This window comes from Salvia miltiorrhiza, chromosome 5, assembly GCF_028751815.1.
Source record: "Salvia miltiorrhiza cultivar Shanhuang (shh) chromosome 5, IMPLAD_Smil_shh, whole genome shotgun sequence".
Classification (NCBI taxonomy): domain Eukaryota; kingdom Viridiplantae; phylum Streptophyta; class Magnoliopsida; order Lamiales; family Lamiaceae; genus Salvia; species Salvia miltiorrhiza.
The window spans coordinates 6,782,719-6,795,935 of NC_080391.1; the positions used below are offsets into that span (position 1 = coordinate 6,782,719).

At 35.6% G+C, this 13,217-nt stretch overlaps 1 protein-coding gene across 1 annotated transcript; it reads left to right on the plus strand.

Annotated features, from left to right (window-relative positions):
* Positions 1–11,510: 11,510 nt before the first annotated feature.
* On the plus strand, positions 11,511–12,109 carry LOC131025463 (probable calcium-binding protein CML36). The gene has a single exon (XM_057955257.1). It carries the CDS (start codon positions 11,687–11,689, stop codon positions 12,107–12,109), a length of 423 nt encoding a protein of 140 aa, XP_057811240.1. The 5' UTR covers positions 11,511–11,686.
* The last annotated feature ends 1,108 nt before the right edge of the window (positions 12,110–13,217 follow it).

Below are 13,217 nucleotides of genomic sequence, written 5' to 3' on the forward strand. Positions count from 1 at the left end.
GAAATGAGTTTTTTATTTGCTGTAGTCAGAACTTACTTCGTTTTCGTTACTAATTTTATTATTAATTTATTAAGTACTAGTTTATAATCTAATACTAATAATTTTTTTTCGACTACATTGGCTTTATAAATTCAGCACAAATCCTCACAGAAAACGTAGTTCTAAGAATAACCAATTCATATATAAATTATTATGAGGAGTGTGTATTGAGATTTTTGATAAAATAATTTAAGGATATTTTTATTTAAAATTTACCAACCTCCATAAATTTTTTAGTTTGAATATTTCTTAATTTGTGATTTTTTTATTTCTATGTTATTCTCATTCTTAGAGAAAAACGAACATAAACAAGTTATATTAATATATTGAATTCTCCGTTAAAATGATTCAAATTTGAAAATTATTTTGTTTTGATATTTTTCATTCTTTACAATAATTTAACTAGATATATTAAAACTTTCCCCATAACACCATTAATTAATACTGTTAAATTTGAACCATGATATAATTATGTTTTTGTGTCTTATGCTGCATATGATATGCAGTATGTTATATTTGATGTTAAACTTACCTTCTTACAGTTTGGTTAATGTAAAGCTTTGTACCCTATTTTTCTGGTATGGTTGGCGATATTTGATTTTATCATTTCAACTTCTATTCATTCTTATAATTTTTTTTAGAACGGTATAACAACATGGGTAAGGATCCTCTACTGTGCACAGCATGGTGCTGTGCACAAAAACAGGGGGAATTGGTATTTTTGGATTTTTTATTTTTATTAAAATTTTAATTATTTACTTACAATTTGAATGCACTTGAATGCACATCACCCTGCTGTGCACAGCAGGGGATCTTTTTCCATAACAACATCACACAACAAATATAAAAGATTGATTTCGTGGAAGAAAGTGAATATTATTATCTTAAAATTGTCTAAAATTGAGATATGTTTTGTGAATTGCCTGTGTGAAAGCCAATTGATATGAGTATGTTTGTAGATTTAAATATAAGTATTGTCATATTAAAATTGAGATATGTTTTTTTTTTTTGTAGGAATTGAATAAGGAATTAATCTAAAGCTTTAAACTCGGACATAGACATTAAAACATATAGCTAAATAGAACATATGTGACGTTTTCATTATATTCAAATTATAACGTATGAATATTTTGAATGATATGTAATACTATATGTTATTGATGGCAATATCATTTTGTTGTTTTAGAATTATTAATTTATTTTTTTAGATAAATAACATGAAAATTGGGGGGGGGGGGAATTAAATATGTCAAAAGTTGTAGCCAGAATACAAAAATGGTACAAAAAATTGTCATTTAGAAAAAGAAAAAACGTTATTTATAACAACATCACACAACAAATGTAAAAGATTGATTTCGTGGAAGAAAGTGAATATTATTATGTTTAAATTGTCTAAAATTGAGATATGTTTTGTGAATTGCCTTTGTGGAAGCCAATTGATATGAGTTTGGATCAAAATGTGTTTGTAGATTTAAATTTAAGTATGGTCAGATTAAACTTGACGCAATGCATAAGAATGTTTTTCTGCACTAGCACTCCCAACAGATCACCTAAATGCATCACTAACTCTAAATTTAGGCTAAAACAATTGAAAATGAGATAAAAAAAATGCATCCAGCAGATCCCCTAAATTGGATGGGGCCCACAAAATTTTTTACACCTACCTAAATTCAATCTTAAATTTACACTCACCCTAAATTTATTTTAAGCTTATAATTAGTAGGGCCCACACATAATTATTATTTTTTTGTAGAAAATAGGAGATCTGGTGTATGCATTTATAAAATTGAGATTCTAAAATTAAATAGGGAAGCTTTAGGGAGGAATATAGGAGCATAATTTTAGGATTTCTGTTGTTAACTAAAGGATTAATTATAATTTATAGTTTGATCACAAATCGCAAAAAAAAAAAAAAAAAAAAACTTAGACATTTTTGTAGAAGTTGTAAATATGGTTTATAACAGAAATTTTGATGTGGAAAACTTGGATTTAGTGTTGTTTTGATGCTTTGATAGAAAAAATGGAATATTTCACATCAAAATTTTGAGTCTGTCAAGGTCATATTTGCAACTTTTTGAAAAGGTTCTGATTTTCTTTGAATATCAAACCATTTTTGTACTTGATTTAAAAGTCGAACCATAGATTATAATTATATATCTTTCAATAAATAATTTTGTTAAAAATATATACAAATTTATTTTCAGATTATATAACCCAACAAGCTGCAAATATTTTGATTTAGAAGAATCCCAAGACACAATCCCATTTATTAATGGGTGACAATTTGATAAAATTAACATTTATGGGGGACAATTTTGGAAACAGTCTTCTGCATAGCGATAACAAGCACCGGTAGATAAGCAACACGTGCAACACCCACCATCAGAACACGGGTTGGTTCCGCAATCACCTCCACCTCCCTTCAGCCTTCACTCCAATAATGTTGGCTTCTACTTCATGCCTAATACCTATATCAAAATTTACAATAATCAAAATAAAAGGAAGGGTTAAAAAGCAATTTGTTATCTATTCACAAAAAAACACCTTTGTAAGCACAAGCCCAGCCTGATTTCGGGTCGAGTTGGGCCATTGGGCCAGATGAATGCTTAGATGGAGTGGGCCCATCTAAAATTATAAAAGTTTGGTGAGCCTAGTCGTACCCAAATTTTTGGGCTACAAACTGGGTGTTTGACCAAGCTTATTTTTTAAAAGTTATAAATTTCAAGTGCTTATAAGATATTTCAAAAACTTATAATATGTAATATCTTAAGAATTTATATGTTGTCAAAGTGTTTGAATATCTAATCTTATAAGTTAGAGAATGAACTGTGAGGTAGAAAAAGAAAATTATAATTAGAGAGAAAAATTGCAAAGAGATGAAATTAAAATGATATATGATGAAAATAACAAATCATAATCGAAGTATTTTTGTAACATAAATGTTGCTTATAAGATAATGAAAATTAGAGTAGAAAAATAATTTTTTGAGAGTTTATAAACTTTTAAATGACTTATAATCTGTTTTAAAGAGTTTATAAGCTCATCAAACACCCTCAAAGTGTTGTTCAAAATTAGTGGGATTCCATCTTCTTCGGTCTAACAAATTTTAAAGTCCATCCGATCTAACCCAACTTTTAAGAGAAGTCTGAATGTCTGATGGCTTGGGTCGAACTAGTCTGTTGCCACCTTTATGTATAAGACTGGAATTAACGGTGACCTTTTGCCTATAGGTCGACCAGACACATAGGATTTTGTATAATTAAAAAAAAAAAAAAATCTTCTTGAATCAAATTTTGTGACCGACCGTGGTCTCATGTGTGCAGGCCCGTTCCGGAAATTTCAGGGGCCCTAGGCGAAATGGGAAAAAAATGATTGTGTACTTATGAGTCGTTTTTTTTATAAATGAAATAGGATTGGAGCCTTTGAACTTATATGTATTTTTTACTGATTGGGGCCCAATGTGTGACTAAAAAAATATTATTTCCATATAGCAATAAAAATAAAAATAAAAAATTGGGGCCCCATTTTGCCCTGGGCCCTAGGCGGTCGCACCCCTCGCCTATGCCCAGGGCCGGCCCTGCATGTGTGGACCGAAATGAGACCTGATGTCTCTTTGCTTTTTGAATAATGCTTTGATGATGTGTCACTATTTTATTGGTGGGATGTTTTTAATTTAGATATTAAGATAAAATTTTAATATTATATATATATATATATATATATATATATATATAATTTTTATTAGTTGTTTTTAATATCTATTATATATATATATATATATATAATTTTTTTTTTCTATTTCGAGTTTGGATTGTTGTATTTTATATTTTTAGTTTGTCGTAATTTAATTTTTTATTAGTTGTTTTTTTCCTTTTAATTTTTTTTGTAATATTTTAATTTATATTTAATATTACTAAAATTATTACGATTAAAAATAATAATAAAATAATTATATATAATGTTGTCGTTGAGTGGTTGGGGTGGTCATTGATAAATAAAGGGATAATTGCGTGAAAATACACAAACTTTGCCAAAAATCCATATTTGACGCGAAGTTAGGAATTTATATTTTAATACACTAACTTTTGTTGTTGTCCAAATTTGACACGACTTAATTCTTAAAAATTCAAAAAACAACCCCTTTTTGTAAATAATTATACAAAGACACACTTATGTCATTATTTGGGACATTTAAACCAAAACAAGATATTTCCTTATGATGTTTTCTTTTAATCTTTGATCCGCGCCTAAAATGGTTTAAAATAAAATATCATAAGGAAATATCTTGTTTTGGTTTAAATGTCTCAAACTATAACATAAGTGGATCTTTGTATAATTATTTACAAAAAGGGGTTGTTTTTTGAATTTTTAAGAATTAAGTCGTGTCAAATTTGGACAACAACGAAAGTTGGTGTATTAAAATGTAAAATCCTAACTTTGCGTCAAATATGGATTTTTGGCAAAGTTTGTGTATTTAGGTGCAATTTTCCCATAAATAAACAAAAATAGAGGTGGCTGAGTTGGGATGAATATTAGTGATACGAAAAATAGATAAATTAATTAAATATTGAAGATGGTTGGATGGTTGGGTGGTTGCTAATAAACATAGCCTAAGTGAAATGTATAATTAGTTACAATAATAATTAATGTTCATAAACATACAAGTACACTCGCATAACATATACATTGGAAATGGTGGTTAGGTTTGAACCCTGAACTTTACTATTAACAGATAATTGTTCGTATTGCTTTTATGTCTCATTGGGGGTTCCCCAATGATTGTTATTAAAATGAATGTTTTAATATTATAATACTATAATGTATGTTACACAAAAGACCAGACAAAGATGAAGGGTTTTCTAAATTTTTAAATTAGAGATGCAATTAATTTATTAATATTGATTTTATTCTAAAACTTTAATTCTCAAAATTAATATTTCTAAAAATAAAGGTATGAACTTTCAAAATTAAAACTCTTACATTGATAGGACGCGAAAAGGGCAGCAAAGCACATAGAAAAGAGAAGGAAATGGACAATGCTAAAAGAAGCCATGTCGCACTAAGAAAGAAGAATGGTGAGTTTTTATGTTTGAAAAGGTTTTAACGAGGCTCGGCCCTTAGTCTGCGTTGCTTGTGCTTTCAAGGGTTTTTTTTAGGTTTTTCTTTTCCTTTTTTCAATAAAATCGCATTTTAATTAATGTTTGAAAAACGAGGAGTTTGTAGTCAAATTTATAGTTGCAAGGCGGTGGTGTCTCATTTAATATTATGATAAAATTAATTGCATATATTTGCAATTTGGTTTTGGGAAGTTGCCATAATTGCTTCTCAACTTGATAATTTAATTTGATTTGATTATATATATATATATATATATATATATATATTAATAAATTACTAATTTATTGAGATTCTATTGTATGCGATTTAGGTTGGGCATAAAATTACTTAGATTGCTTTTATTAACATAAATTGTATTCAGATTATACTAATTCTGTCAATGTTAATCATGTTAACAATATTGTAGACAATTAAATTTGTCGTCGAATTAAATCATGCCACGTGTAAATTCATGAATTAAATATTCAATTATATTTTCTATTTTATTAAATGGGATTTTATTCCTAAATTAAATAGATATATAATTAATATTTAACATAAATGAATTAATGGGCTTATGGACACCTAAGGCCCTAAAGCCCATACATGGAAGCCCAAAGCCCATAAAGCCCATGAAGCCCATCTCTAAAATCTATAAATAGAGGTGTTGGGAGCTCATAAATGAGAACGTGAAGGAACGGAAGATTGAAGAGCATAAGAATTCTCTCTAGTATCGCAAGTTGAAAGAGGCGAAGAATTGGAGAGTTCAAGTATTCTTCCAAGTATTCAAGTATCTTGAAGAATTCTATCTAGCGTTCAAGTCTTCTTCGAATCTTCAAGTATTTGAGCATTCAAATCTTCAAGTATTCTTCAAGTATCTTCAAGTGATCAAACCTTCAAATCTTCAAGTGATCAAGGCGTTCTTACAAATTCCAAGAACGATCTTCCTCAAATCAAATCAACCAAGTCCCAAAGCTTCAAGGCGTTCTTACAAATTTCTAAGGACGTTCTTCTCAAATCAAATCAAGTTCAACGTTCAATCCAAAATCACGACTTAAGTCCCTTGGATTGGCGTCATCAAATCAAGTATTTCAATAACCTTCGAGCTTGTTCAAGAATCAAATGGAAGAGAAGAATCAGAGGATTAACTAGATATTGCAACCTGCATAAATCTATCTTCAAATCTATCAAATTATCTTTGTAACGCATTTTGTATTTTATCAAATTGAAATACAAAAAATTTGTGTTTACAAATTTTGGCACGCCCGGTGGGACCTCTCTACCTCTCATCTCTACTCTTCACCAAAAATCTTGAACTATGTCTACTCAATCAAATGCAGCTGCTCCAGCTTCATCCAAAGCTTCTTCGGCAAACGTTGGTATGATCACGCGAAGCAAATCGAAATCATTGCAAGGAGTGTCCAAGCCGATCTTTCATCTTCCATCTATCCATGAAGAAGATGACAACTTTGAGAGAAGCTTCACATTCCCCACTGAAAATTATCAACTCCATGCAAGTGTCATGATGACAAACACTTCCACCATGGAGGAACAACTCTTGAACTTGACAAAGATGGTTGAATCTCTAACCAAGCACATCCAAGAGCAAGATGCCCAGATTGCAAAGCTCAAAGGAGAAAAGAGAGAAAAAGGAGATTCAAGCCACGCCAACAACGATAGGGAAGACGAAGAAAGCGAAGAAGATGGAGAGAATAACGATGACGAAGCCTCCAAGGACAAATCAAAGAGTGATGGAAAAAGGCCTTCAGGAAAAGACACTCTCTTCTCATCTGGTGGCCTCATTCCCATTGACCAACTCAAAGAGTTCATCGAAGCAACAATGAAGAATAACTCCGGTGGAAGCTCCAAGTCATCGTTAACTTACTCCAAGCCATATACTCGGCGAATTGACAGCATGAGGATGCCTCTTGGTTATCAACCACCAAAATTTCAACAATTTGACGGCAAAGGAAATCCAAGACAACATGTGGCTCACTTCGTTGAAACATGCAACAACGCTGGTACTTATGGAGATCACCTAGCTAAGCAGTTTGTTCGCTCATTGAAAGGTAATGCCTTTGATTGGTACACCGACTTGGAGCCAAACTCGATTGACAGTTGGGAGCAATTGGAATATGAATTCCTCAACCGTTTCTACAGTACTAGAAGAACTGTCAGCATGGTGGAGCTCACAAGTTCGCGTCAATTCAAAGAAGAGCCAGTCATTGATTACATCAACCGATGGAGAAACCTTTGTCTCAACTGCAAGGACCGATTGTCTGAATCATCTGCCATCGAAATGTGTATTCAAGGGATGCATTGGGGTTTGCAATACATCTTGCGAGGAATCCAGCCTAGAACATTCGAAGAACTTGCTACAAGAGCGCATGACATGGAGTTGAGCATGATGGCAAGCGGGATCGAAGGACCACCCATCCGAGAACCTCGCAAATTCAAGCCAGAATTCAAGAAAGGAAGCAAATCATCTGATGAAGCACCAAATAAGGAATCCATGGCGATTAAGGCAACTTCGGTGAAATTCTTAAAGAGAGAAGCTGGACAAGAAGGCAACCAGAACACTCTACGAGACAATCAGAACTCTTCCCGGGACTTGGGGCAAAGAAGATCTACCTTGAAAGAAATGCAACAAAAGCAATACCCTTTCTTAGACTCTGATGTTTCAGGAATTTTTGATGACCTGCTCAAAGAAAAGCTTATCGAGTTGCCAGAAATGAAGCGACCAAATGAAGCAGGGAGGACAGATGATCCAAGTTACTGCAAATACCATCGTCTGGTTGGGCACCCCATACATGATTGCTTCATCTTTAAAGACAGGGTCATGCGTTTAGCTCGAGAAGGGAAAATATCTCTTGAAGAAGACGCTACTGCTGTAAATATGGTCTCCACCGACTTGAATGACATAATAGAAGGTATTGGAGCTCTGTATGATACATCCAATCAAGTAGATGAAGAACCTGAGCTAAATTTGGATGAAGATGATGATGCATTGGCAATCACATTCTCCAATGAAGACTTGCAGCTTGGATCTGAACCTCATAACAAGCCATTGTTCGTGAGTTGTTATACACAGGAGCAGAAAGTCAATCGAATTCTCATCGATGGAGGCTCAGCGGTCAATATTTTGCCACTAAGGACTTTGAAGCAATTGGGAATCCAAGTAGATGAGCTGTCAAAAAGTCGATTGATGATCCAAGGTTTCAATCATGAAGGGCAAAGAGCTCTTGGAACTATAAGGTTGCGATTGCTGATGCAGGACATGGATTCGACGGCGTTGCTTCATGTTATCGATGCCAAGACGTCCTACAATATACTTCTGGGTCGACCATGGCTTCATGAAAATGGTGTCGTTCCTTCTACATTGCACCAATGCTTCAAGTACTATCAAAATGGCGTCGTAAGAAAAGTGGTTGGTGATCAAAAGCCGTTTACGGAAGCAGAATCACATTTTGCTGATGCTAAGTTCTATTTGGAAAGAACCAAAGTCTCAATGGTGAAAGATGATACATCACATGACGAGTTGAGATCTTGCCAGGAGAAAAAGAAGGAAGAATCTTTTCTAAAGATGGAAGGATTCACCATGCCTTTAACGAAGATTGATGCCAAGAAGCCAATTCTCCAACCATTTGAAGGGTTTGTCCGACCAAAGCAAAGTAGCATCACAGAGCATGAAGATCTTTCAAACAAAGAACTCTCAAAGCACTTTGGTCCGAAGGCATATAAACTCCTCGTGAATGCTGGATACAATCCTCAAGAAAGCTCTATGTCAAGGTCTCATTTGGAAAAGACTGATAACGCAGGCCAAAACTCCAAAGCAGGTTTGGGATATACAGTGCAAAGCCCCATTCGAATTGCCATCAAGAGAGCCACTGCTAACTATGCTTGCACCAAGCATCTCCTGGAATCTTCAAGCAATCGGAGAACCCAAAGGGTTTCTATTTTCAATAGGATGGGTAGAAGAGAAGCTCAACAAGTATCTGTCTTTAAAAGACTTGGCAAAGGCAAATCATGGAAACGAAGCAAGACAAAAGGGAGTGATGAACTGCACATAACAGAGAAATGGAGAAGTTTGATCCCTCCTCGAATGAAAAGATACACCACTTTGCTTATGTCATGTGGAAAAGAAATGAAAGCTCAAATGAAGACCACCATCTTCACACGAGATGCCATAGATCAAGAAGATAGAGAAAGTGTGGCTTCCTCTTACTACACTACTAATAGTGCTAGTAATCCAGTTCCTCTTCCTCATACTACTCAAAGTCAAGTGCGCCGTGAAATTGCAAGTCTCGTTAGAAGTGGCGTTATCACAACAGGCGTCGCAGAGAATATAGCCTTCATACGCCAGAGAAATGAAAGCATAAAGAAGTGTTTTGATTGCAAAGATCATCGCCGAAAAGATGAAGACATTGTCACAGCAAACCATATCACCTCCTGCGAGAAAATGGTCGTTGGAGAAGAGAATTCGCACTTGAGCCCCGAAGAACTGGAAACTCTGGATGAAGAGAGACTAGAAGTCCAGCAAAAATTGGAATACTATCAAGCTCTTCCTTCAAGATCCTTCAACAAAGCAGTGCGAGCGCCCTCTTTTCAAATTGGAGACATGGCCCTCGCTGCAAGGAGGCCAATTGTTATCACTCTCAACGGAAAGTTCTTGAAGTACTACTATCCTTGAAGGGTGGTAGAAGTTGAAGCATGTACATATGTATATAGTTCCAAAAAAAAAAAAAAAAAAATAGAAAAGCCAAAAAAAATGGAAAGCATAAAAAGCCAAAAAAAAATAGAAAAGCAGAAAAGCCAAAAAATGAGTCAGATGAAGAAAAGCAACAAAATGGAGTGTATGAAGACAGCTCCTTGACGCACGAGCCTAAACTGCATGTTACTCCTGGCCCGCATGAGTATAAACTGTGCACGGCACCCAATCTCAAACACTTGTTGATCCTATGAACTACGTTTTGACTTGATCCCTTTCAAAAGGGTACGTAGGCAGCTTAGATAATTTCTAGGTTCAGTCATGAATTGTGTTTGGCTCTTTTCAATTTATATCATCAAAGTTATGATTTAAGTTGATTATGTGAAGCCGAATATGTCTCAAATTGGAAAGAACATCAAAAGAAGCACAAGCACTTGGAGAAGATGTCAAAATATCCATCACAAGCCAAATAAGAATCATCAAGAGAGAAATGATAGAAACTGCGGTTTGCACCAATACTAAGCAAATGGGTCTTGATCCTCCAAAGTTCTCTGAGCAGAGATCAAAAGTGACTCTGAAGTCTTCAAAATTCCGCATCATTTCCTCATCAACATGTGCAACTTTATGTTTGTCAAACTCTCTTTTGAATTCTGGGATTGCACCTCGGACAATATGAAAAGAGGCACTATCTTGCTTGAAGGACAACGTCATCTCTGTCTTCCACCTCTCTATCATAGCAAGCACTTCCTTGATCAAAGCAATTCGGACGATGGCTTCATTCTCCTTGGCTTAAGCATCAAGAAGAAAATACTCAATCTTCTCGAGCCGTTGTGCAGAATTCTCCCAACTTCGTGAGATGCCAAACATAACAACAACCTCACTCTAACCAGATTCAAACAATCCCAGGCCTGAGCGCACCCAAGACCTGTCAAAGAATTGAGTCATGTGGCATTGAGGTCGGCTATGCATAGACAACTTCACTTCTCTCCAAGCTAAAGTTGAATTCGTTCGTGGAGTTGAAACACATGTTCGCCAAACATAATAGAACACCATTGAGTCATCTAGCCTGCTCGAATGCGCGCAAAGAGAAAATGTAACCAGCAATCTTCAAAGGTTGGACTCACAATGGCCCAGATCCGAGCGCACCCGAAATCTGATTAAAAGCCAATTGAGCCACCTGAAGTGCAAAGTAAACATCACTCAAATAAGATCTTAGATGGGCTGCTGCCAATTTTTTTTTTTGGATGAACTCTCTGAGGATAGTCTTTAGTCGGGCTGATGGAGATGTCAAGACTGAAAGAAATAATGACAATAGACTCCGAACTTTGCAAATACTCAAAGCATCTCGTTTGGGGCAAAATCTTCCATGAAGTTGGTTAATTCGCCAATCTTGTACATAATACTCCGAACTTTGCAAATACTCAAAACATCTCGTTTGGGGCAAAATCCACCATGAACTTGGTTGATAAGACTACGCCAATCTTGAAGGTCGCTATCACCAAGCTTTCTCTATTGCCAACTGCAAGAAAAAATTCATATTTGAAATTTACTTGCAAAAAAAAAAAAAAAAAAAAAAATGATTTGAACTATGAAAAAGGGTTGGGGACCAATAAGGGTTTGGACCCCTCTCTACAAAAAAAAGGCCCAGCAACGAAGCCCAAAACTTCACCAAAAAGAAGGCCCAACACCAATTCAATTAAGGGCTGATTTGCGAATTCTCCTTCAAAGCCACGCACGAGTCCGCCTCTGCCCAAACCCGCCGCTGCCTTCTGTCGATTTCCAGCCCTCTTCCACTCTCTTAAAACCTCGCCGACCAGCGTCCTCCCCTCGACCTCCGCCGGCATGGCAACGGAGGAGTGGACAGAGATATCCGCCGCCGTCTACTTCGAGCTGAAGCAGGCGTTCGAGATGATCGACCGCGATGGCGACGGGAAGATCACCAAGGAGGAGCTCGAGTCGCTCCTGAGCCGGCTCGGCGCCGAACCTCCGAGCAAGGAGGAGCTGCGGCAGATGCTCAGCGAAGTCGACCGCGACGGAGACGGCTGCATCACGCTGGAGGAGTTCCACGCGATCGGATCGGCGTTCGCGCCGTCGACCGACAGCTCGGAGCTGAGGCACACGTTCGATTTCTTTGACTCCGACCGCGACGGGAGGATCACGGCGGAGGAGCTCTTCAGCGTATTCAAGACGATCGGCGACGCGCGGTGCACGTTAGAGGACTGCCGGCGCATGATAAGAGGCGTAGATAGAAACGGGGACGAATAAAAGGAGAGAACAGGCGGCTCCGTTGCTCGCCGAAGAGAAGCAGCACTGCAGCAGTGGTCACAGCCATCTGGAGATGCCGAGGAGCCTAAAATCACCAAGAAACAGAGATCGATTTCTGGCTATTTCCCCGGCCAACTCGAAGAAAAATAGCAAGACTCAAGCCAACAAAACTTTCCCCAGCTGCATCGGTGAAGCAGCTGTATATTTTAAAGATAAGAAAAATAAAAGAAAGAGATGAAGTAAAGGAGAGGCTACTGCTGTCAATACCAGGATCGCAGCACCTCTATTTATAAGCAAACTTCTCACCAAATCTCTAAACTTAGCTGTTCTTCCAGCGCCGAAGAGTGGAGTTCCAGCTGTTTTCCAACCTGCAATAGCTCTCAAGCAAGAAAAAAAAAAAAAACATTGTTGCAGACTACATTTAATGCCATAATACTTCTCTATGCATAAAACTCCCTTTTTTCAGTTATGGGGCCAAAAAAAAAAAAAAAAAAAAAAACTTGCTGCGAAAAAGATAAAAGGACAGTGGAGTTAGCTGGAATTGAAGTTGTGTTGCTGGAAAGGGTCGCCAAATATAAAATATTGGGCCTAGCCTTCAAAAAAAAAAAAAAATGCTTTAATTGAAGAAGCAAATGGTAAAGCCCAAAACTCAAAAAAAAAAATTTGTAGCAAGTTTGCAAAATGAAAAACTCCTAAATACGAGTATAAACTATTTAAAATTCCAAAATCAAATGAAAAACTCCTAAATACGAGTATAAACTATTTAAAATTTCAAAATCAAATGAAGAACTCCTAAATACGAGTATAAACTATTTAAAATTTCAAAATCAAATGAAGAACTCCTAAATACGAGTATAAACTATTTAAAATTTCAAAATCAAATGAAGAACTCCTAAATACGAGTATAAACTATTTATAAATCCAAAGAAATTCAAGAACTCCTAAATACGAGTATAAACTATTTATAAATTCAAAAGAAATTCAAGAACTCCTAAATACGAGTATAAACTATTTATAAATTCAAAAGAAATTCAAGAACTCCTAAATACGAGTATAAACTATTTAAAATTTCAAAATCAAATGAAGAACTCCTAAATACGAGTATAAA

Bases quoted from the DNA above. Each gene is read 5' to 3' on its own strand.
- LOC131025463 (XM_057955257.1), top strand. From the start codon at position 11,687: ATGGCAACGGAGGAGTGGACAGAGATATCCGCCGCCGTCTACTTCGAG.